Source organism: Pogoniulus pusillus, chromosome Z (genome assembly GCF_015220805.1).
Source record: "Pogoniulus pusillus isolate bPogPus1 chromosome Z, bPogPus1.pri, whole genome shotgun sequence".
Classification (NCBI taxonomy): domain Eukaryota; kingdom Metazoa; phylum Chordata; class Aves; order Piciformes; family Lybiidae; genus Pogoniulus; species Pogoniulus pusillus.
Window position 1 is genome coordinate 101,770,208 of NC_087309.1, and position 26,344 is coordinate 101,796,551.

Sequence of the window (26,344 nt, forward strand, 5' to 3'; positions counted from 1 at the left end):
GATGCATGTATCATCAGCTTGGAGTCTGCTGTTACAAATAAAACTGTTTTGAATTAATACTAACCAAAGCATTTCTAATCTTGTCTCAGCTGTCAGTATGCTGGGTGATTTTTTTTGATCATGCTGATTTGTCTTGCTCCTATGTTTCATGAAGGAATACCAAAGCAAACTTTTCATGGAGTCACAGACTTGTCAGTCTTCTAAGGGACCTCAAGGATTATCTAGTTCCAACCCCCTTGCCATGGGCAGGGATGTTTCCCACTAGATCAGGTTGCCTAGAGCCACATCCAGCCTGGCCTTAAAATTTTCCAGGGATGGGGCTTCCACCACCTCCCTGGGCAACCTGTTTCAGTGTCTCACCACCCTAACCTAAATCTACCCTTCTCTGGCTTGGATCCATTCATCCTAGTCCTATCACTATTCAACACCCTAAAAAGTCCCTCCCCAGCTTTCCTGTAGGCCTCCTTCAGATACTGGAAGGCCACAATAAGGTCTCCTTGGAGCCTTCTCTTCTCCAGACTGAACAGCCTCAACTTTCTGAGCCTGTCCTCATAGGAGAGGTGCTCCAGCCCTCTGATCATCCTTCTGGCGCTTCAGAGCCAGCCAGACTCCAGCACATCCATATAACTCTTGTAATAGGGGTTCCAGAACTGGACACAGTACTCCAGGATGGGTCTCATGAGAGTTGTGTAGAAAGGGAGGATCACCTCTCTCGACCTGTTGGCCACACTTCTCTTGATGCAGCCCAGGATACAACTGGCTGTAAGTGCCCACTGGTGACTCATATTGAGTTTCTCACTCACCAGCACTCCCAAGTTCTTTTACTCAGGACTGCTTTCAAGCCAGTCACTGCTCAGCCTATGTTGGTGCTTGGGATTGCCCCAACCCAGATGCAGGACCTTGCACCTGACCTTGTTGAACCTCATGAGGTTGGCTTGGGCCCCCCTTTCCAGCCTGTCAAGGTCCCTCTGGATGGATCCCTTCCCTCTGGCATGTCAGCCACACCACACAGCTTGGTGTTGTTGGTGAACCTGCTCTGAAACACTCTAGGCTCAGAAAGGGGACCTTATAACACTCTCTGAAATGAAGCTGGAAAGAGTTACCGATCTCTTTGCCCATGTAGCACCTGATAAGACAAGAGAAAATGGCCTCGAGTTGTGCCAGGGAAACTTTATTTTGGACATTAGGAAAAATTTTGTCACCAAAAGGGTTGGTAAGCCTCGGACCAGGCTGCTCAGGGAAGCAGAACCACCATGCCTCTAAGGATTTAAACAGGTGTAGATGTGGTGCTTAGGCACATGGTTTATTGGGGGATTTGGCAGCGACAGGTTATGGCTGAGCTCATGAGCTTTCCAAGCTGTTACCAACGATTCTATGATCAGGGCTAGAGTCCTGTAACAGCCTTCCCCCTTTCTGTGGCATATGTTTCATGAACTCCAAAGCACAGATTTTTCCCGGGTGCAAACTGATGCAGGCTGGGATCGGGCCAGTGTTGCTGAACTTGCTACCCAGGAGCGTTCTCTGCAGCCGCTGCACTTGCCGCCCCTCTGGCAGGACTCGGAAGCCGTCCGGCCGCATTCAGTACAAGTTCCCTGGAGGTGACAGCCGTCATCTGTCGGAAGCGTTCGCCGTTCACCTGTAAAATACATACTCATTTCCCGGCCCATGACCAAAAGGGCGGGAGGGAGGGCACTTGGACACCTGAGGGATGGTGAGCGCTAGGTACCCGTGGAACCGCAACCAACGAGTGAAGACGGGAAAAGGGGGGGGGGGGGGGGAGGGGGGGAGAGCAAGACGGGCGTAGGCCGCCCCTGTCCGCTTCTACCCCACCCCGGAGCGGGTGCGGCAATGCGCATGTGCGGGGGTGCAGCGAGAGGAGGCGGCAGAGTCCCCCCGGCCGGGGGCTGGTAACGCCGGGCCGGGTACGCGCCCCTTAGTGCGCCTGCGCCGCGGCTGGCGGAGGGGACGGGCGGGCAGGGGACGGGCGGGGAGGGGCGGGGGCTGCGGCTTCTCCCACAACCGCGCCCTGTCACCCGCGTCCCGGTGGGACCCCTGGGCTTCGGGGTCGCGCCTGCTGCCCCCTGTTCGGGCCATGCATGAGGCAGCATCTACTGTCGGTGCTCTGCCTCTGCTATGGCATTGAGGCGCGGGGCGGCGCTTTTCCTGGGGTCCGGCGGCCACCTGAGGGTTTAACCTCCCGCCGCCTGGGGCGGGGCCTCTGAGGGCGGGATCCGGCCCGGCTCGGCTCTACTCCGTCCTCCTCGGAGCAGCCGGGCTGCTGCGCCGGGGGTGGGCAGAGGGGACCGAAGGAGGTCCTTTCCGCCCCGCCCCCGGCGAGGAGGGCGAAGCGGGGGAAAGGTGGGTTTCGGAGGGGGCCGGGCTCCGGAGGGGCTGGGCCGAGAGTGGGGATGTTACCGCCGACAGCTCTTAACAGGTACTTCTGGAAGCAGCATCCAGAAGCTATCGCTGACGCGGGAACTGAGGTACCAGAGCGGGGATCTCTGTCGTATCCGGGGAGCGCGACTTTGTCTTCTTTTTGTCTTCTTTTTGCTTTCTTTTTGCTTTCTTTTTGTTTATTTTTCCCCTTCCGTATTAGGGCTGGGGGCTTGTTCTCTCCGCGGCTGGCGTTTCTCCGGCAGCGAAGGCATTCTTCGGACGCTCGAGGTGAGGGCGGGTGGCGAGCGCTCATGCCGTCTGCGGGTGCTAACGAGCCGGGTGGTGCCCTGCCAGGCTCTGGCTGACCTCCCGCAACGCCGCGGGGTGCTGGTGCCGTTCGCCTCTCGCACGCCGTTCGTAGGCGGTATTTTAACCATCTCACGCAGTTACCCCGGTTTTAACTTGCCGAAAAGCCTTTTGAGGCTGCTTTCTTACTGGTGAATGTGTGCCCTGACGAGATTTGTGGGAGACTGAGGTTTCGTGGGGCAGCCGAAGTTCTGTCGCTCGAACCCGGCGGTTTGCTGTCTGTAACGGGGAAAAAAAACTCGTGGATGTTTCTTTTTCTGTGTTGCTGCTGCCTGACAGAAGCGCGTATGTGGAAGTGATCTGATTGACGTGTGTTCTGAAAGGTTAATCAATAATCAGGCTATCCGTGTAGTCTTAAATGCAGCTCTATAGACCGCAGTGAAAGCCTTTAGTACATGGTCCTCGGAAAGTAAAATTACTTATAGGAAGTTTGAAGTACTGTGCGCGCTTTTTGCTAGCGTAGTGTGGTGTATGCATGGGCTACTGTCACACCTCTTGGTAAAGTTTCTGACTGGAAACTAAGTAATAAGTTCACGTGTGTATTGCTAACATCCCTTACCGCTTTTTATGTGCGAACGTGCTGCTGGATTTCCACACCGCCCCCCCCCCCCCCCCCCCCCCCCCCCCCCCCCCCCCCCCCCCCAGCTTTGCCCGTTGGTATTTCAAAATCCAGAACCTGCGAAGTTTGACCAGGGTGGGAAATTCAGCTGACGAGGGAGACTAACTTTGCCGGATCTCAGTGAAGTACTTTACTCTTTTTTTCCCCTCTTTCCCTCTTTCCCTCTTTCCCTCTTTCCCTCTTTCCCTCTTTCCCTCAAGCAGAACAGTTCACATAAATGAAGATGGAAATGATCAGTAAAGTTCTGTATTCATGCCAAGACTTAGTGTTAAAGTGTATACTCTACCTTGGTGACCTGTAAAATCTTAACTGCTCTTGAAATCTAGGAATTGCGAATTTTTGTTGTTGTTGTTTTGTTTTCTTTCTGGTACTGTGGATTAATGCAGTCCAGACTTAACAGTGTTGTGGTGGAAGCAGGCTGACAAGAGCATGTGTAAGTACTGATTAATCAAGAAGCAAATAGCGTTAGGAAGTATTTATTTTTGGCAACTTAATTAGAAAATGTAGTGAGCAATTTTGTTATACCCAGCAAGTTTTTTCACTTTTACTTTGAAGCTACAATTTGGTTAAATTTCAAAACAAAATTAAAGCAGTTGTCACTGTGTGCTTGTGAGAAACATGTAATTTTATTTTTCTATTCAAGTTGTGTTTGGTTGGTTGGTTGATTTTTATTTTTTTTTTTTAAATTTTCTCCTAAATTGTGGAATTGGTATCCATTCTGGGCATGTGGTCCTTTTGGGCTTCTATTCTCTTTCAACTATTATAAATTTATTTTGAAAATAGGGAGGGAAGGAAGTGTTTGGTTTTTGTTTGCGATTTTTAAAAATTACTTTTTCATAAAAGTTTTGTTATGCTGTCAGGAGCGAAAATAGGATCATACAATAGTTCATGTACTGCCCTGAAGTACTAATTTTAAGGAGAACTTCTGTGATAATTCATCATTTTGAGTAGAAACACTATAATCAAAACCTGGGAGTTCTTAAAACAGTACCCATCTAACATCACAAACTGTGATGTTTTGTGGTCTGTTGCACAGAACTGCACTTTGCACTTGCTTTTTTCTGCTTCTGAGTGTTGGATGTCACTTGTACTTTTATTTCGTGCTGCATAATCTTTATGGAAGACTACATGTGAAACGCATCTATTTTCTTCTTATTTCAGCATATGATAATAGAGGCTATCTTTTCAGCTCTCTGATTGTGACTTTGACGCGGGGAGGAAGAGGCAGCGGTTTTGACTCCCGCAGAGCGGTAAGTGAAAGAATATTTTGGCTGTTCGCGTTGATAGCTTTGTTCCCAGCTTCCTAGCTTTTTCTGTTTACCTGATAGCTACGCTCGTTTGAACTCGGGACGACTGCCGAAAGCGTAGCACCATCCTCGGCAGCGCGTTCTGTGCCGCCCCGGGCGGTTTAGCAACTGTGTGTACACAGCGTAGTAGATTGTTCTGGTACCTGTCTTGCAGTTAGTCACTGCAGGGGGCGCTGTGAAAACACAGGAGTGGGAAAACGACTGCCTCTGCTCAGAGTAGCCTTAGGTGAGCTTAAACTGACCAGGAAACTACACTCTCCATTGTCTGCGAAAAACTAATGAAATGAATTCTTGTGATTCAATCTAATCGTTATTTTTCAATCGACTTTCTTAATCATGTTGTAATTTAAATTGTTGCTGTTCTTATTTATTAAAGCTCCTGATATATTACAGTGGCACATAAGGTGAAGACAGATCATTTTTTCCCAGTAGCAAAAGAATCAAATTAATATTTGCATAATTGCACCCTACGCAAATGTACATGCTTCACTCCTGTGCACAGGTGTATGGTGGGGTCAGCACTCTCTACGAGAATCTTGCCATTTAAACGACATATGTCTCTTGCCAAGTGGATTGCAGTAATGATAGGAGTAAGGATAATCTAAAACCAGTTCAAGTATGAGCAGAAATTAATCTTAACCATGTCTTCTGCTTTGGGATCAAAGTGCATGGAGGAATTGTGGAACTGGCAACCCTTTTCTGGATTGGTAGTATGGTTAACTACATGTGCAGTGGCACATGGGAAGGCTCTTCATTACATGCATATAATGAAGAGCAGGCCTGTGGTGCGATTCTGTTCTACTGCATCTTGCACCAGTTTCCTTGTAAGTATTGCTCCAACTTCTGATTCTTGCTTACTAGGTGACTCCTAGACTGCAGTATTTCAGAAAAGGCCATCAACACTTGTAAAGGGAGGATAAAGCACATTTTCACACTTGTCCAGAGCAGTAGCATACTTAAGTGGATGCTTTTTAGTGTGTGAACTATAGTCCAACCTTGTATGAGATACAGGTATTTCCAACCAAAATTATTCTATGTTTTTATATGTCTTCAACCTTTTCAACAGTAATGTTTTCTAGACTATAAACAGTTACAATGCTGTTTGTCAGTGAGCAAAAAAGGCATGATGCAAAAGACTGCTGCAAATTAAGTGACTGTAGCACCTGAGTGTTTTATTGACTTGTAACATTGCCAAATGATTTGACTTTAATTTGTCAATTACAGATCATCCCTGTTGGTTTTTGTTAGCTTTGTTTAGCTTGGTTAGGATTTTTCTTTCCAGTTCCATTTCTGTGGGTCTTTTTGCTGTTTGTTTTCTTACTTTACTACCCACTACAGTGCATTTGTGTTTTTTACTCCTTTTTTTATTTGTCACTTCATCTGTTTCTGTTTTCTAGCCCCTAATTTCTTTTTCCAACTCTGCATATTCAGGTAAACTAATTGTTCTCATCTTGTGTTAATGATGAAAAGTTTTAGAATGGTGATGGTGAAACACTGCACACCTTGTCCAGAAAGGTAGCAGATGCCCCATCCCTGGAGACGTGCCAGGTCAGGTTGGACAGGGCTCTGAGCAACCTCATCTAGTTGAAGATGTCCCTGCTCAGTGCAGAGGTGAATGAACCAAAGCAAAACCATTCTGTGATTCTATGAAAATTAATCTAGCTTCACATCTGTTCTTTCTTTCTTGTTTTGGTTACTTGTTCTTTCCCAAAACAAAATTAACTTCAAGTCTCTTAAGGATTTTTTTTGTAAAGTTATGCAGTGCACGTTTTAAGACCTTGCATATGGTGTCAGTGAAACCTAGGTTCTGTGGAGGAAGTTCTTAAAAGCAGGTGATCTATTAATTTTTATTTTGGTTTCTGTCAGTGCCAGCAAACTTGTTTCTAGAAGTTCAATAAAGACAGAGGTGTAGAAAAACTTGTTCTCATTTAAAAAAAATCATTTTCAGAAGAAGTGTGTGAAGTGTGACATCCACAGCCTCTTGAACTGCTTGGAGTTTTTTAATTTATACATGTATTGTGGGCTCTTTGGTGGTGGAGGTGTGTTTTTTTTTCCCTCGCTCCTTTTCCTCCAGACAATCAAATGTTGATTAGGATGGGTTAGCATAAATGCAAGGGAAGGTATAGGTGGAAAAATTACATTGTCCAGACTTTAGGTCAACTTGATACATGAGCAAAAGCTAAAGGAAAGGCTAGTGAGTATAGGCATCACTTTCTGATGAATGAAATAAATTAGTGTCTGTAACTCTATGAAGTTCTAAGCATTTTATCCCCCTAGAATAAAAGCAGTCATCTGTTGCTTCAGAAGCTGAGTTTTCTTAAGTAGTTGCCATTAGTCTGCGAGTGTTAGTCTGTCACTAAAAAGGACTGTTTATATATGATTTCCTTTTATTCTGCATAACTTTGCTTTATCCACTAATGCATGACTTTCCATTTATTGAAACAGCTTTGGTATGTACAATGGCTTTGCTTTCTAAACCAGAAACTGAATGTATAGAAGTAAAATGAAGTGCTTCAAAAATGTAAAAGTGACTTGAAAGTAACTCTTCAGGGTTCCATAACATACTTCCTGTAGGGAAATTGGTTTGCTTATGGCAGGTTTTTTGTGTTGCTGTCATGTAAAATAAGCCTCAAGTGTATGCCTGTAGATTTATATATATAATGGGACTTCCATGTAAATGCAAAGATCATGCAGTCTATGCTGTGTTCCACTCTTGCCACTGCTCCTTGTTGGTTGTTGTTCTCTGTAATGGTTGCTTTCTGTAGAGCTGAAGACTGGACAGTAACAATGTAAATGCTTTCTTTGGTGTAGAAGCATCAAGGAGTAAGATTAAAACTTTCTAGGATTTATAATTTTTTTTTGTGAACTTTATTTTGGAGCCAGAGTGTTTATCTGTTTTGGGTACAAAATGAACATATTTAGTACAGGCAAGCATAGCCTAGTGTTTTGGGAACAGTGTTCTCTTGGAGAAGCTCTTTATTATGGTATTAGTTACTGTTTCAGTGTGTACCCTAAAGGCTGAGAGAGAAACTCATAACACAGGACAGAAAAAGAGCCAAGTATCAACAGGATGAAGTTCTCAAAGTAGGCAATCCAAACATTAGATTAAAACTATGGCTTTATCTTACTGTTAGCCTGTTGTTTAGCCAAAGCAATTCAACTGAAAATCGTTGCTTTCCCAGAGGTGGCAGTTTGGTTACCAGTATTTCATAAAATACATGGACTTACTATATTAATAGAATTCAGCAGTTGCATTTGCTTCATAGGTTTTCTTCTCACAGCCATGTTTATCCACTGTTTGTATGTTTGTAAGCAGAAGGGTAAGGTTAAAACTAAATAAGTCATGCTTAACAGTAAAATAATTTTAGTGTAACTGTGTATTTGTTTCAGGGAAAAATATTCTTTTAGCAGCAAACTCGTGCATTCTGTTGAGAACCAGAAGACATAACTGATAGAAGATGTAGTATTGTACTTTTCCCGTCAGTTTTACTTGAAATTTGTTCTTACAAAGGCTTTTTTTCAGTGGGACCTGGTAGTAGGACAAGGAATAATGGATATAAGCTGGAATACAGGAGGTTCCACCTCAACACAAGGAGACACTTCTTAACAGTAAGGGTGATGGAGCATTGAAATAGGCTGCCCAGGCAAGCTGTTGAGTAACCTTCTCTGGAGACTTTCAAAACCCACTTGGATGTGTTCCTGTGCAGTCTGCCCTAGGTGATCCTCCTTTGTCAGGGAGGTTAGACTTGATGATCTCTGGAGGTCCCTTCCAACCCCTGATGTTCTATGATTCTATCATTCTGTATAGTGTTTATTTACAGTCATGTTCAGACATTCAGTTCCTTAGTGAGAATTAAGATAAAGATTTTTAGTAAGGAATGTATTGATTGTCATAGTGATTCTTAGAAAAACAAATGTATCTGGACAGAACATATTAAAGTAACTTTCTCTTGAAACAAAGCCTATATTAACTCATGAAAAACTTAAATTTTGATATTTAAGGGCTAAATAATCTAGGAAATGTAGGTGTTAATTTTTAATGCTAGAAAAGTTTGTATGAAAACTGTCAGGAAAAACACATTATAGGAAATAATAAATCAGTGGAGGTGCTACAAAGAAAAGCAGTCCTTTTTTAATGCACAGTTTCAAAGGAAGCTCTGCTTCTGTGTCATGACTGCTTGGTCTCTGGAGCATTAGAAGTTTCTTGTCCCTTAGCCTGGATTTCAAGCCTTCATAGGAAGTAAGGATTTCATACGTTAAGAAAAAGGGTAGAGAATTTGGTGTTTGTTTTGTGATACAAGCAGAAATGTGTGTTATATGGTACTACCAGCTTTACAGAGTCAAACTTTCAATTTAAGATGTCAGATTCTGACAATGAGTATCAGGAATTGAAATTCTATGTGTTGGTAGTCTGTGTAGAGCTTTCCTCATCCGAGGTCAAGCCAACATGCTCAATCTGTTTGAGCTGATACTTTAACTTACCAGGATAACTGTGCAGTTCACTCTTAGGGATCTGCTAAGTCACTTGGATCCTCACAAGTCCATGGGACCGGATGGGATCCACCCTAGGGTGCTGAGAGAGCTGGCAGCTGAGCTGGCCAAGCCACTCTCCATCATTTATCAGCAGTCCTGGCTCACTGGAGAGGTCCCTGAAGACTGGAAGCTGGCCAATGTGATTCCCATACACAAGAAGGGTCGTAAGGAGGAGCCAGAAAACTACAGACCTGTGAGCCTGACCTCAGTGCCAGGCAAGGTCATGGAACAGGTCATCTTGGGTGCCATCACAAAGCACCTACAGGATAGCCAAGGGATCAGGCCCAGCCAGCATGGGTTTAGGAAGGGCAGGTCCTGCCTCACCAACCTGATCTCCTTTTATGATCAGGTTACCCGCCTGGTGAATGTGGGGAAGGCTGTGGATGTAGTCTACTTGGACTTCAGCAAAGCCTTTGACACTGTCTGCCACAAGAAGCTCCTAGCCAAGCTGGCAGCTCATGGTTTGGACAGATTCACTCTGTGCTGGATCAAGAACTGGCTGGATGGCAGAGCTCAGAGAGTGGTGGTGAATGGTGCCACGTCCAGTTGGCAGCCAGTCACAAGTGGTGTTCCCCAAGGATCAGTGCTGGGCCCAGTCCTGTTCAATATCTTTATTGATGATCTGGACGAGGGCATTGAGTCCAGCATCAGTAAGTTTGCAGATGACACCAAGCTAGGAGCAGGTGTTGATCTGTTGGAAGGTAGGAGAGCCCTGCAGAGGGACCTGGACAGGCTGGATGGGTGGGCAGAGGCCAATGAGATGAGATTTAACAAGGCCAAGTGCAGGGTTCTGCACTTTGGCCACAATAACCCCAAGCAGCGCTATAGGCTGGGGACTGAGTGGCTGGAGAGCAGCCAGGAGGAAAGGGACCTGGGGGTACTGATAGATAGTAAGCTGAAGATGAGCCAGCAGTGTGCCCAGGTGGCCAAGAGAGCCAATGGCATCCTGGCCTGCATCAGGAACAGTGTGGCCAGCAGGACAAGGGAGGTTATTCTTCCCCTGTACTCAGCACTGGTCAGGCCACACCTTGAGTACTGTGTCCAGTTCTGGGCCCCTCAATTCAAGAAAGATGTTGAGGTACTGGAACATGTCCAGAGAAGGGCAACAAAGCTGGTGAGGGGCCTGGAACACAAATCCTATGAGGAGAGGTTGAGAGAACTGGGCCTGTTTAGCCTGGAGAAGAGGAGGCTCAGGGGTGATCTTATTACTGTCTACAACTACCTGAAGGGACATTGTAGCCAGGTGGGGGTTGGCCTCTTCTCCCAGGTAACCAGCAATAGAACAAGGGGACACAGTCTCAAGTTGTGCCAGGGTAGGTATAGGCTGGATGTTAGGAAGAAGTTTTTCACAGAGAGAGTGATTTCCCATTGGAATGGGCTGCCCAGGGAGGTGGTGGAGGCACCGTCCCTGGGGGTCTTCAAGAAAAGACTGGATGAGGCACTTAGTGCCATGGTCTAGTTGACTGGCTAGGGCTGGGTGATAGGTTGGACTGGATGATCTTTGAGGTCTCTTCCAACCTGGTTGATTCTATGATTCTATGATTCTATGATTCTATGATTCTAGTGTGGGTAAATAGAATCATAGAATCAAGCAGGTTGGAAGAGACCTCCAAGATCATCCAGTCCAACCTAGCACCCAGCCCTGTCCAATCAACTAGGCCATAGTACTAAGTGCCTCAGCCAGTCTTTGCTTGAACACCTCCAGGGACGGTGATTCCACCACCTCCCTGGGCAGCCCATTCCAATGCCAATCACTCTCTCTGGAAAGAACTTCCTCTATACCTCCCCCAGCACAACATGAGACTGTGTCCCGTTGTTCTGTTGCTGGTTGCCTGGCAGAAGAGACCAACCTTCACCTGGCTACAGCCTCTCTTCAGGTAGTTGTAGACAGCAATTAGGTCAGCCCTGAGCCTCCTCTTATCCAGGCTGCAAAACCCCAGCTCCCACAGCCTCTCCTCATAGGGTTTGTGTTCCAGGCCCCTCACCAGCTTTGTCGCCCTTCTCTGGACACGTTCCAGCACCTCAACATCTCTCTTGAATTGAGGAGCCCAGAACTGGACACAGGACTCAAGGTGTGGCCTGACCAGTGCTGAGTACAGCAGAATAACCTCCCTTGTCTTACTGGCCATACTTTCAGATGATCAATTAAATAGCCTAGGGAATGTAATTTCTTAGCTTTTTTTCATCAATTACTGCTACTTTCCCATGTTACAAAAAAGGGGGAATTTTCATAAATAAAAATGCTGCTTAATAACTTTTCTCATTAGTTCACCTGTCTAATATAAACCTATATTTGAAGCCCTTATATATTGACATTTGGATGTGAAATCCACTGAGCTTTACTCTCAACTTTGCAGAGACATTTGCAATGTAACTTCTAGGAGAGAAGGAGAAGGAGGATCAACATGGGATGACCAAGTATGCCAGTAGACTTGGGATGCCCAGCTCGATTTCTACTGCATATAAGCACTATCACAGAAGATGGAAGAGGCAGAATTTGGATTCTATATTTAGCCTTCTATCCATGTTTAAGCCCAGCATGAAGCCCCCTGGGTTGTTGTGCAGGGTGTCTTGCAGGGTGTCTTCATTGTGAGAGAAGATATGAAGTATCTTTCCTTATAATGCATCTCTGGCCTCCAGTTTGATAAACTGTCATTTTAATCAATTTAGTAATATTTGGTTGTTTGGGGTTTTTTTCCCTTATTTTTAATATTTGGCACTTTAAAAGGTCATTCATAGATGTAGAATGATAAGAATTCAACTTTCAGGAGTTCTTTTCAAGGGAGACTACTTGTTGACAATTTATAATCATAAGCTGGTTATAAACTGTTTATATTTTGTATTATGAATTGTATTTGTCGGGATCACAGTTGGCTCTTCTGAGGTGCAGGCTTGCAATCCATCCTATTTCTTATATGATCCTGAACTCCATCCTCTCATGGTTGCTGCCTCAAACCTTCACATCACCAATCAGACCTTCTCTGTTAGCACAAGGTCGAGCACACCTCTCCTTGTAGGGTTATCTACCATGTGTGTCAAGAAGATATTACTCTGTCCTCTGTGTTAGCCTTAATTCTTACGAACTCTCCACTCACTCCTCATCTGCCCCTGTGTAGAGCTCAGTGCATTCTAGTTGCTCTTCATGTAAAGAGCAACCCTGTCATCTTGCCTTGCTGCCCATTCTTTCCTAAAAAGTACCTAGACATCCAAGACAGCCTTCTGGCCACGTGAGCTGTCCCACCGTGTCTCACTAACTGCAAACAGATCACAGCCCTTCAGCTGCACACAGATCTGTCTATTCCCCACACCATGTTCATTGGAGTACAGACAGTTCAGAGAGAGAGCTGAGCATGCAATTTTCACCCTAGACAGGTGGAAGCCATTCCCATTCTCATCATGGCAGGTAGCTGAGGAACTTTTGTGACTGCTCTAGTTGGCCAGGCTTATTCTCTAGCTAGATGTAATGGCTCGAGCTATTGAGCATTGCTATTTTAGCCCCTACTCCCCACATTAATGCTGAATGAAAACTCATGGTGTTTTTACCTGGCAGATAGTTAGTTGCCTTACTGTCTGAGAAGGCAGTGAAGTACTGCACTTGGGAACCAATAACCCCATGCACCAGCGCAAGTATGGAGGTGACCTACTGGAAAGCAGCTCTGTGGAGGGGGACTTGGGAGCCGTGGTGAATGACAAACTCACTGTGAGCCAAAAATGTGCTGTCTTGGCCAAGAAGGCAAACTGTGTTCTGAGGCGTATTAAGAAGAATGCGGCCAGCAGGTTGATGGTGGTTCTCATCCCTCTCTACTCTGTCCTGGTGAGGCTGCATCTGGAATACTGTGTCTAGTTTTGGATTCCAGAGTTCCAGAGGGGCAGGAAACTACTGCAGAGCATTCAATGAAGGGCTGTGATGATAATGAGGGGACTAGAGCATCTCTCACAAGGAGAGTCTTGAGAGGCCTGGGTCTCCTTAGACTGGAAGAGAGAAGGCTGAGAGAGGATCTTATCAGTTCATACAAATATCTGAAGATCAAGAGGATAGGGCTGAGCTCTTTTCAGTAGTGGCCAGTGACACAAGGGACAATGGATATAAATTATAATACTGGAGTTTTCACTTGAGCATAAGGAAAAACTTCTTTGATGTTGCTGGAACATTGGATCAGTCTGCCCAGAAAGGTTGTGGAGTCTCCTTCTTTGGAGACCTTCAAAACCTGCCTGCACACATTCCAGTGCAGTCTGATCTAGGTGTCCCTGCTTTAGCTGCCAGGTTGTCCTCCAGCTGGTACCATTCAGTGATGCTGTAATTTTCATTCACCATTAACCCCAAGTCCTCCTCAGTGAGGCTGCCTTCAATCTCCCACTTTACCAATCCAGAGAATGCACTGGCTAGGAAGGTCCCTCTAGAGGTCACCTAGCCCAACCTCCCTCCAGTAGGCAGGGACATCTGCTTAGAAGCCCATCAAGCCTGACCAAGCCTGGTGGAGATTGTACCAATACTTGTGATTGCCATGAGCCAGGTGTAGGACTCTGCACTTGACCTTATTGAATCTCACGAAGTTCACGCATGCCCACCTTCTAGCTTGTCCAAATCTCTCTGGATGATGTGTTATCTTTCAGGTGTGCCAGTTGCACCACTTATCTTGGTGTCATCTGCAAACTTGCTTGACAGTGTGCTGAATCCTCCTGTGTCATCAATGAATTTTAGACTTAGCATGACTGCAGCAGGCCAGTTATTCTGTGATATCTGGAATTAATATTTCATTATTTGTAGTTTGTTGTGTTTTTTTTTTTTTTTCCTTTAAAAATAAGGATAAAGTACATTCATTTAAAAATCCTCCCTATATCAAAGATGTGAATAGAGTTATGCTTTGTAATGATGATGGTTCGCTGTTTAAATATACCTGTGGCTCAAAGAGTCTAGTCTTTTATTAGACCAACTAAAACAGTTGTCTAGGTGATGAGCTTGGGATTTAAGAGAGCTTTCATTGTGTTTTGGCTGCTATAGTACCAGGTTAATGGTTGCCAGTGGAAAAGGATAATCTAGGGAGCTGTCTTAGGACATGGTAATTAGATATGAGGGTAGGTACAGGCACGAGGCATGACTGAAGGCTGTGATTTCATGGTGTCATTTTTTAATCCTGTTGAAGCTGGTTTAGTCCTTCATCCGTCAGCAGTTAATTTTCTGCTGCAGCAGTCAGTATCTTCAGTTGTATGGACAAAGGGCAGCTCTACAGAGAGTTGGATTGCAGACTGCTGTAGCCATCTGAATCTTCCTGTCTGTGCTTTTTTTAACCTGCACTGCTTTACAGCACAATCCCGCAAGTAATTTGTTAGTGGGTGAAACTGTGTATGTCTTAGAAATTATTAATACTTCCTGAGAGTATGCTAGAACCTGTTCTAAAAGAAACTAACTCCCTTTCAGATTACAGTTGACCTACAGTTTATCTGTATTATCTGTGATAGTAAGTTTTGGTCTTCGTACCCCCCATCAGGGTATTCTGTTGTAAACTCTCACAGCTTCCTGCAGCATCTTCTTAAGAATTTTGCCCAGAAATCAGGGTCAAATTTATCACTTGCAGTTTCATATGCCAGATTGTATGTTTGGCACCTAATGCCAAACATACCTCTGAAAAGTTCTTGAAACTTCCACTACACTCTTCCAGAAATGCTAGTATCTAATGCTTTAGGTTACTGATCCAGACAATACAACTTAAGGTGGAAACAATACAGGTTTTGTTGTTAATTAAAAGTTTCATGAAATACATACATCTTACAGTTAACAATTTATAGATTTTTCTCATTTGTAGACTAACTCCTGGGCAGCTTATACTAATTGGTAAAACTCCTGCAATTACATGCTTTCCTAGCTTCTGCAGAAATATTACATATGTGGCTTGCCCAAGAGGTAGATTCTGCACTGAGATGCCTATTTGAGTCTTGAATCCACTGAAACCCAACTTTTAAAACCAGAAGAATTTGATAAATTTATATTTTTATTTTCTAAAAAAAATAGTGTTTTGGGGGTGTTTTGGATCAGTGCATATTTAATTAAATAGGAAACTGTGAGAATATATGTAAAGACCTTGAAATTAACTTATTTGTCAGATTAATAGATGTATTTGGGGCCGAGGTAGTTAGTGGAACCTCCAAGTAGCTACAGGTTGCTCAAAAAAAGGCACCTGCTGCCAAAATTTGTGCTAAAATACCAAACACAGACATTTCTTCTGTTGTGTCAATGATGAGATAAAAAATAACTCGAGCCTTCACAACTGAAGTTAAAATGGTAGTGTAGTCTTCTCCTTTTTTTGTCTTCTCTTCTGTAAATAACAGGTAAGATTGGCTTAAGAAAAGATCATCTTTAATACTTTCTATCATGTTCTGGGTGCCACATGCTGCTACTTTTTCGTTACCAGGATATGCATTTTACAATCAGAATATACTCTTTAAGTGTTCAATACCTGGATGGTAGCATTCTCAAGGTACTTCTAATAATTAAATAAAAAATATTCTGGATGCTAGTTGCATCCTAGTCTCCATCCAGATAGAATGTGGCATGGATCAGACATCTGCTAACCATTTCATTAACAGACTTTAATGAACTTTATTTAAAGTGTGACCATCCAGAGAAGCGTAACATGGACTGTATGATGTGTGGTATACTCTATTGCTCACCTGAACAGGCTGCTTTTTGTATTAGCCTACATTTTCATTATAAATATTTTCATGCTAATTAAAAAAATGGAATTTTAGTGTCTTTAAAATAAAAAACATATTTTAATGTTTTCTTTTTTTCTAAGTGTTGGTAGCAGTTACATGTTTCATTTAAATATACTGCTAAGATGGAGTTTCATGAACTCATGCTGCACCAGCAGAGGTTTAGATTGGATATTAGGAAACATGTCTTTACTGAAAGAGTGTTGAGGCCTTGGGAGAGACTACCCAGGGAAGCAGTGGAGTCACCATCCTTGGAAGTGTTCAAGAAACAATTAGATGTGGCAGTCTGAGGTATGCTGTAGTGTTTGGATTCGATGATCCTAGAGGTCTTTTCCAACCTGATCAATTCTGTGGTTCTGTGTTGGGTAGATGGTTAGACTTGATGATCTTAGAGGTCTTTTCCAACTCAATGATTCTATGATTAACTATACTGCCAGAGAGGAATGAACACATTCACATTTTCCTCCTAACCTGGTCACAGCCTTCTCTTGTGAATGACTGGGGAAGCAGCAGGACTTAGGGTGAATTGCAAAGGTAAAGGAGTCAAACTGACCTGTTGAGCATAGACAGCATATAAACCACTCCTCTGAGCTGTAGGCAAGGTGAGCCAACATGAGGTCATACTTCTGCCTGAAGGATGCTTTCCTAGTCCTGTCTCCCCTTGAGGTATCCCTATCCCTTTCTTTGCACTAGATCCTGACACTTTTCAACCCCTCTTTCAGCTGATTAACCTAACTCAGCATAGAGTGCTGGAGAGTGGAGTATTGAATCAACTCACAGAAAACCTCTTGGGCACTAAAGCTGGTGCAAGAGAAGCAGCTCCTGATCATGAGCAAGTGAGAATACTGGGGCAAGGGCAGTGGGAACTTCTTGTTTACAGCAGTAACTGTTTGGATTCCCTTATTCTGTTTTGTAGAAAAACTTCCTCAGTCTCAAGATTTTCAGGAAAATTACTTTCTGCAAGAGTGTGGTGGAAGTTTCAAGAACTTTTAAGAAGTGTTGTGATACTTTGTTTCCTGATGGCATTTTGAAGCTAATACTTGTCTGGTGTGCTACAGAAATCTGGTCTAGCTCATTGTTGGCTCGTGTTCACTAGAACTCCCAGATCCTTTATGCCAGAACTACTCTCCAGGAGGTCAGTCCCCAGCCTGTACAGAAAAATGGGGTTATTATTCTCCAGGTGCAGAACTTTCCACTTGCATTTGTTGAATTTCGTTATGTTTTTCAACACTATGCATCAGTACAGATTAAAGGTTGACCTGCTGGAAAGTGAGCTGCCCGGAGAAGGAGCTTCAATTGCTGGTGGACAGTAAGTTTTCTGTGTGGTGCCAATGTGCTCTTGTGGTATCCTAGGGTGCACTAAGAAGAGTATTTCCAGCAAATTGAAGGAGGTTCTTCTCCAGTTCTACCCTAGTGAGACCACATTTGGAGTATTGTGTCCAGTTATCAAGCTCTTTGTTTCGAGAGGGTCAGGGATATGCTAGAGGTCTGTGAGGATGATTAAGGAACTGGAAGATCTGCTATATGAGGAAAGGCTAAGAGACCTGTGGCTGTTTAGTCTAGTGAAGACTGAGAGAGGGGAACTTACTTTTACAAATATCTGAAGGGTGGGTGTCAAGAAGGAGCCAGACTCATTTCAGTAGTGCTGTGACAGGACATGGGACAATAGACAGAGGAAGTTCCACTTCAACATGAGGTAAAACTTCTTTACAGTGAAGGTGACAAAGCACTGGATCAGGCTGCCCAGAGATCATAGAATCATAGAATCAACCAGGTTGGAAGAGACCTCCAAGATCATCCAGTCCAACTTAGCACCCAGCCCTATCCATTCAAACAGACCATGGCACTAAGTGCCTCAGCCAGTCTTTTTTTTAACACCTCCAAGGACAGTGACTTCACCACCTTCCTGGGCAGCCCATTCCAATGGCAAATCACTCCACAGATGTTGTGGAGTCTCCTTCCCTAGGGACTTTCAAGACCCTTCTGGATGTGTTCTTGTGTGATCTCTCCTAGCTGATCTGTTTTGTCACGGAGATTGTACTCAATCTCCAGAGGTCTCTTCCAAGCCCTGTGTTTCTCCCTAGTCAACTCTCTAGGGGGCTGGCATTAGCAGTAAAGGTTGAGGCAATGAAGTAATTCAGTAGTTCTGCCTTCTCTGTGTCCTCTGTCACCAGAATGCCCACCTTATTCAGCTGTGAGCCTGCATTTCCTCTAGTCTTCAGTTTGCCTCCAGTGTACCTGAAGAAGCCTTTCTTGTAGCTCTTGACTTCCCTTGCGAAGTTTAATTCTAACAAGCCTTAGCTTCTACATACTCTGATAACATTCTTGTATACTTTCATAGTGGTTAGCCCCTTGGCCTGTGTTCTGTAAACTTCCTTATTCCATTTGTGTTTATTCAATCACATCCTGATTGGCTATGCAGGTCTCCTGGCTCCCTTACTCATTGGGATGAGTAAGATTATGTTTAAAAACAAGTGCCACGTTTAAGTATGTCTTAATTTTTTCTCAAGGTCCATTATGTCCTTCCACAAACGCCAACTCTGTCTGTGTGGCTGTGTTTATACTAATGAAATCTTGTGTTGCAGAACCATAGCCTTCAGTGAGCTCATTTCTTTTCATAATCGTTAATTGTTCTCGATCTTTTAAAATCCAAACTGTAGTAGAATAAATAATTACATAAATAGGTAGTGTAACACAACAGAATTTGGTGACATCTTGAGAGGAAGGAAAAGTTGTGCAGTTGGTATTTTTTTTTTTCTGAAAAATAAGTTCACAGCAATAGTGGATGTGTATAGGAAGGAGGTATTCTTGGGAAGAGTAAATCACAGAAGCTGTTTCTCCTCTATGCCAGTTTTTACTTGCAATCTTGTCTTCTTATTTTTTTAGACTGGACTTGACAAACTTCTTTCTTCTGCTGTGAGTAACAGGCCTTTTACCATGAGCGTTTGCACACTAGCTACAGGTATGCATATACAAAGGTTGTTATCACAGTTCTTCAACTGTATGTGTTTTCTCTGTAAATGTTTGTTGTTGTTGGTGGTTTTGTCAATCATAGAATCATAGAATCAACCAGGTTGGAAGAGACCTCCAAGATCATCCAGTCCAACCTAGCACCCAGCCCTAGCCACTCAACTAGACCATGGCACTAAGTGCCTCATCCAGTCTTTTCTTGAAGACCCCCAGGGACGGTGCCTCCACCACCTCCCTGGGCAGCCCATTCCAATGGGAAATCACTCTCTCTGTGAAGAACTTCTTCCTAATATCCAGCCTATACCTACCCTGGCACAACTTGAGACTGTGTCCCCTTGTTCTATTGCTGGTTACCTGGGAGAAGAGGCCACCCCCCACCTGGCTACAATGCCCCTTCAGGTAGTTGTAGACAATAATAAGATCACCCCTGAGCCTCCTCTTCTCCAGGCTAAACAGGCCCAGCTCCCTCAACCTCTCCTCATAGGATTTGTGCTCCAGGCCCCTCACCAGCTTCATTGCCCTTCTCTGGACATGTGTCACCATGAGCAAACTCACCAAGCCTGAACTATAATCAGACTGCAACAGTACAGCCCCCAGAGCCTTTCCAATTCAATGACAGTATTGAGGAACTCCAAAACTGATCAGTTGAAGTGAGCAAAAAGAAGGAAAAACATTGTATTTTTTATAATTACAATCAAGCAAGTAGCCTTCTGTATAGATTCTGAAGTGCCTGCTTGATTTTCCTACTTCCAGAACTTTCTCAACAGCAACACAGACAGTCTTGTGATTTGGTTTAAGGTATTTTCCTACCTGTTCTTGTCTCCAAGCAGTATTGCCATGGGTTGAGATGAATGGTAGGGTTTTTGAAAAGGAAGCAGGAGGAAAAGTATGTTTTGTTTTGATGGGTTTGATTGTGGTTTACTTTTGGTTTTCTGAGTGATTTTGTGGTTTTTTCCTTTTTTTTGTTGTGGGTTTGGTTTGGTTTTGTCTCAATCAATTGTTTTCTTGACCTCATTCACTACATGTCTGCACAGATTGTTCTTCAGGAAAAAAAAAAATTGGGGGAATGTGGTAATAGATAAACAGAAAATATTGGATAGACAGATGCAAGGTAAGGAAACTGGGTGTATCTAAACAGTGTGATTGCTTACTGTGAAACTACAGTTCCATATTTCTTCAAACTGCTAAACTAGTACCACTGTCCAAAAACATTTGTGCTCTGCCTCGTTGTTTGTGTTGAGAAAGCTGGTTAGCTGTAGTTTTAGATCAGGAAAAAAATCAAAGTGAGAAAAAGCTGGGACTGCTTCCTTTAGGAGTTACTCTCAACTTGGGTAGGGTTGAGGTATTAATGGCCCATGGCTGCTTAAGTTAACTAACTCATAGGAGAGAAAATTGCCTGCCAGCTGTGTTCTTGAAGTAGTTGAATTTATAAGGAAAGGCACAGATCAAATTACATCTTGCTAAGCATCCTAACACTTACTTGCTGTATTTCTGATAGGCAGTAAGGGGTAGGAAGATTCTGAAGAGCTGACTTGAAGATTTACTGATTTTTTTTTTTATTATTTATTTGACTTGTTCATGTCAGATTGTTCATACTTCTGCTGATCAACTGAGTGTGATGTCCAGAAGCTTCTGCTTGACTTCAAGCAATGTTAGATTACAACATAACAGCTGAAATATGTTTCAGAGCTGAGTAGATGCTATTTGTTGTGAGAAGAAACCAGCTGGCAAGGCATATGAATTTATATAGGGTTCCAGTAACTTGTATCATTTACCAGTTCAGCCACTAATCCTTCATAGTGTTGTACAGAGTGTCTAAATTATATTAAACTGTACAATAAGGTGAATGTGTTTTGTCCCCTTAGAAATTCAACGAATCTCTAGTGGATCCCATATCTAAAATACGTTTTGGGATTTCTTATCTATAGCTTCTCACCTGGGAAATATTTTTGTGTCAGTCATGAATCATGATTGCAATGAACTTTTTAAAACCAGGCCCTAAATTTCACTTTATTCATAGGGCTTCTCTTCTTTGAAAGCCTTTTTTGTGCAGAAGCCAGATCAGCTACAGCTAACATGTGCTTGCTAGTAGGTAGATAGTGAAATATAGGATGCACACAGGTTGAAACTGTTCTGGCAAGCACTGTCCTTTTTGGCTGAATGGCTGACCTGAAATCTTCTGCAACAGCCAGTGAAGATGTAGAGAGAAAATACTGTGCTTGCCACTTCGGTACATCTCATCACCACTGAGAGTGTGTCAGATCCCAAAAGGTGTTGCTTTTATGAGGGACTCTTATTTTAAAAAGGCACTGCTCCTGCCAGGTTTCATTTCCTGCTTTCTGTAGTCAGGGTGTACTTAATTTAATATAGTGAAGGACATCTCATGCGTTTTGAACCTGAAAAGTAGATTTAACAAAATTGGAGTGGTTGTTAGGCTTTAATAGTAATATATATTCTGTCATGGGTCGGTGCTGATATGTTTTCACAGTGTTTCTGCTTGTATGAAAGTCTTGTCCACGGCAAGCATGACACATGTTCACATTTTTCAGAGTGCACACAAAAGCACACGATGCCGTTTAAAAATCTGTGATGGGAAGAACAATATAATCTATGTTGCAGGTGGAGGAATTAGTTACCTTGTCTTATGGGTGTGCTATGACTGGGAATTCGATAATGTAACTTGGAGTTTTACTGGCTTTCTCCTAGGAAAAACACACTCTGTAAAGATTCCTATACAAAATTACTTGTGTGAAACTCTTGTCAGCCTTAGACTATGCTGAAAACCTACAGCAAAATCTGAGATTGCCTACTAAGATCCTACAGATACTTGTTCCTAATCTCTTTGGAAGGCTAAATGCAATACATCAGGTGTTGAGGCTATTTTTTTCTGCTAGAGTAAAGCTCTTTATAGCATTTAAGTTGGGGGGTAGGGGGGTGGGGGAATGCTGTTTTTTTTCCTTTCATTTCAGTAATATCCCATTAGACCTCAATACAATTTCCATCAAATATGCTTTCCTCTCAGTTTAGGATGTTTTTTTTTTCTTTTCAACAAGTCTCATAACATTCTGTAGCTCGTTTTAGCAGAATCCCTTATGAGGATCTATAGTTTGGCCAGTAACTTAACTTAGTAAAAAGGAAATTTATTACACCACTGTGATAGCTGCTCGAGTTAAATGCTTGTTCCAGATGTGAAGTTCTGCTTAAAAGTGCTCTCAGGGACTCTCGAGTCATCTCCTTGATGTGTAACCGTAGGTTACTTAGCTGTTACAGGATACAAAAAGGCCTATGTTAAAAAAAAACAGGCAGTTTACTGAAGTGGCAGACTTTAGGATCTCTGCAGATTTTATGTCTCATTGTTGTCTGTCCTTTTGAAGGACTCCGTGGGACAGTGGGCTTTATTGAATAAAACCTAAAATATATATTCGAGGTAGCAACTAATTAAGTAATGTACCACACAGGAAGATTAGTTAGTAATAAAGGGGAAAAGAGAAGGTATTACCTCCCAGCTACTACCTGCCTCTCTCCTCGGTAATCAGCATTTTATAAACATGTTACATGGGCATTTGGGAAGAAGGTATTGGTTTCTCTGTCTGGAAGGCTTAAAAAGAGCCCAGAAACAACCACACAGGAAAACAAACCAACCCAAACCAAAGCAAAACAAGCATTCAACACACTGCCCTTGCACTGGAGTTTTGGAACATCTGAAGTGTTCTTCATACACAACCTAAGGATAGTTTAAGAACTGACCTTTCTTAGGATTCACACAGCTATAGCTAAGCTGCTGTCAGTGCTAAGGCAGTAGTTTATGCCTTTGAGGTTTTGGTATCTGAACTGCTCAATAAGTTTGTCTTGTTTGCTGGTCCATCCCTCTCATTAAAATATTTCAGATACTGGGAATGAGAAGGAATTTAAAATGGAGAGAATGCACTGCCAGCCTTCACGTGTCCTTCATCTTTGCCGACTTCCAGATGATGTTACTACCGCAGAGGTCATTTCATTAGGCCACCCTTTTGGTGAAGTAACCAACGTTCTGCTGCTAAAAGGGAAAAATCAGGTAAGTCGTTTTCAGTGCTTCAGTTCTGAGTGCAGAGCTGAGGGTGTGGTTCATGCTGTGACCCTTCTGGTGTTGCATTTGGCTGAAGTGGTTGCAACAGTATATGAATACTTGATTTGGAGTGCAAAAGCTTAATATTTTCAACTGCGAACGGTTTTTTTATGTGCTTCTGGATTAAATGGTGGTCTGTAACTTGTTAATGATATTGCTGAACATGGTATCCACCTTTTGTAAGAACATGTAGATTATAAAGAGCAATGCTGTCACTATTGACCACAGAATCGCAGGATGCATCTAGTTGGAAGAGACCTCTAAAATCAAGTCCAACTCTTGACCCAGCACTGAAGGATCAACACTAAATAATGTCACTATGTGCTAGGTCCAGATGCTATTTAAACACCTCCAGGGATGGTGACTCCAGCACTGCCCTGGGCAGACCATCCCAGTGTTTGACAACCCTTTCAGTGAAGAAATGCTTCCTAACATCCAGCCTGAACCTCCCGTGGTGTAGCTTGTAGCCATTTCCTCTGTTGCTTGCCACCAGGGAGAGGAGTCTGCCCCACTCCTCTCTCCAACCTCCCTTAACATAGTTGTAGAGACCAATGAGATCTCCCCTCAGCCTCCTTTTCTTCAGACTGAATGACCCCATCTTCCTCAAATGCATCTTGTAGGCCTTCTCTGGATGTGCTCTAGCACTTCAATGTCCCAGATACCAACGTAGGTGTTAAAATACCTGCCCAATTAAATAATCAACATGCATGTAAATTTTTAATGGGAAACAAATCACTTAACCTTTTTTTTAATAACCTGCCTAGATGTGATAGGGTAATGTGATGGTTTGGGCTCTTACCCGCCCCCCCACACTTTTGAATTTTGCCCCAGCTAACTCAGATGGCCTCTGGGAATATAGATGAAGCAATTTATTTACAGCTAGCAGAATTTACAAGCAGCTACTTACAATATATACAGTTATATACAAAAATACACAAAGGATAAACAATACAAAAGCACAACTCCCCTCCCAGAAACCTGAGTCCCCAGGAGGGGCTCTGAAACCACCCCAACACCTCCCCCGGCCCTCTCAACCTTACCCCAGTTCTCAGGAAGAAGAGAGGTGCAGCCAAGAGGTTAGGGAGCAAGGTTAGTAGGAGCAAGGTTAATGAGATGTGACTAGGTCTGAAGGCAAAGGCAGAAGAAAAAGACAAAATGGAGAATGTTTACTTCTTCTTCCCAAAGTTCTCAGCGTGACTGTGAGAGAAGTTGACATCAATTGTTTTCATTTCACTGCCCGTTATCTAGTTCTTTTACCAAAACATTCTAGCTTGCTTCAAACTAGCACAGGTAGTTTCACATCATCAGTAAACACTGAAATCTTAAAAACAGTAGATACTCGTTAAAAAATTGTTGGGAGCACTGAGATGGCTTAACATAATGTGCAAATTGACAGGCATCTATTGTCCTGTTCCTGCTTCTTCCATCAGTGTAGGTATCTGCTGCTGAGCCAACAGGACTTGGGTTCAGGAATCCAATAAATTCATTAGCAGTGTGGTGTTTTTAACAGCATTGTTTCAAATATATCATTCTTATTCCACCTTTTTTTTTTTTTTTTTTTTTTTTGGATAACTTAAAGTTTTTACATTGTAAATGCAATAAGATCAAATATCCCCATAAACACGCATGCACAATTGCATTTTGATGCTGAGCGTATGAGCGTATCAGTCCTGTACTTCCACATGATCTTTTTTGCAGCGAGAGTGGAATTGGGAAGAAATGGTGCTTTGATGTATTCTTTCCTGTAAACAAAGTAACACTGAAAATTGCTATGTATTGGTTGCAGGCGTTTTTGGAAATGGCCACTGAAGAAGCTGCTGTTAATATGGTGAAGCACTATGTTCCTAGTAAACCTCTTATCCGCAGTCAGCCTATTGACATTCAGTATTCCAATTACAAAGAACTCCAGACTGGACACCTCTCTGTAAGTATATTATTTCCATTTTGTAAGATAGAGTTGCACGTGAGTTGTGTGCTAGTTTTGGCTGGGATAGAGTTAATTGTCTTCACAGTAGCGTTCGACACTTAAGTAACATCAAGTCCTTTTCTGCTTTGTATAGTGCCCTCCATGTGTGAATCCCAGCTAGGAGAGGGGGTATGCCATGCTATATGATGTGCTCAACAGCTGTATGATGTGCTCAACAGTGAAAGCTGGGGGAGGAAGGGGGGGTGGGACATTCAGAGTTAAGACATTTTTCTCCCCAAGTAACTGTTACATGTGATGAAGCCCTACTTTCCTGGAAATGGTTGAAAACCTGCCTGCTGATGGGAAATAGTAAAGGAGGTTTTATATCTCTTCCCCTGCACGCGTAGCTTTGGCTGTACTTGTCAAGCTGTCTATGTCTCTGACTCTTCTCACTGTTACACTTTTGATTCTTCTCCCCATGTGTTCTGGGAGAAGTGGCTGAGCAATTCACTGCTTATGAGGAGTAAACCACAACATGACTCAATGAATGGGCTGTTTTCCCCTACACAAATAATCAAATTCTGATAGATGTTGTTCCTGTTTGTTATTTAAGTAGTAATTTTTTTTCAGATGGGGACTTTTCAATACCTATAAAATTAGTGTGGAGGAGCTCAAGCTTGAGAATGGTTCACCCTGATAAGCTGCAAACCAAGTGAAGACAGCAGGGAAGAGTGCTTGGATGAGCTCCTGACTGAACTCAAAAAGAAGCGTAAAAAGGATAGAATTCCAGACAGACAACTGGGGAGGAATATGAAGTATTATCTGGGCGTGTGAGGATGTAGTTAAGAAAGTCAGGGACCATGTGGAGTTGGCTCTGGTGAGAGGTGTGAACAACACAAATCATGACTTCTCAAAATATATCAGCAGCAGAAGAAAGATTTAGGGAAATAGAAGGCCTGCTGTTGAATGGGGCAGAGGCCCTACCAACAAAGCATATAGAACAGTCTGAAGTACTGGATGCCTTCTGCTCTGTTGCTAGACTAGCTCTTGGGAATACCAAAGAGGTGAGAACAGTGGGAAAGTCTTGATGAAAGAAGCACAGAATCTTGTTGGGGAGCATTTGATAAACTGGAGAAACAAAACTCTGTGGCCCTAATGAAATGCTTTTAAGTGCTGAGTGAGCTGGCTGATGTCATTGCAAGGCCACTGTTGCAGTCTTGGAAAGGTTATGGCAATTGGAGGAGGTTCCTGAGGACTAGAAGAAAGTAAATCTCTCTCCTACTTTGAAGATGGACAAGAAGGAGGAAACATTAGCCTTACCTTAGTGCCTAGGGAGGTAATGAAGCAACTAATCCTGGAAACCTTTTCCAAACATTCCAAGGACAGGTGGTTGGGAAAAGTCAGCATGTTTTTTTTTAAAAAGGATGTAATGCTTGACCAATACAATATCC

The 26,344-nt window shown here is 43.2% G+C and overlaps 1 protein-coding gene across 1 annotated transcript in view; it reads left to right on the plus strand.

The window, feature by feature from the left end:
* Positions 1–3,775: 3,775 nt before the first annotated feature.
* Positions 3,776–26,344, plus strand: part of PTBP3 (polypyrimidine tract binding protein 3) — a 44,199-nt gene continuing 21,630 nt past the window's right edge. The window contains exons 1-5 of the mRNA XM_064176369.1: positions 3,776–3,794; positions 4,523–4,611; positions 18,799–18,874; positions 22,770–22,936; positions 24,774–24,998. Coding sequence (XP_064032439.1) covers positions 3,791–3,794; positions 4,523–4,611; positions 18,799–18,874; positions 22,770–22,936; positions 24,774–24,998 — 561 coding nt within the window. The 5' untranslated portion in view covers positions 3,776–3,790. The remainder of the gene's footprint in view (positions 3,795–4,522; positions 4,612–18,798; positions 18,875–22,769; positions 22,937–24,773; positions 24,999–26,344) is intronic.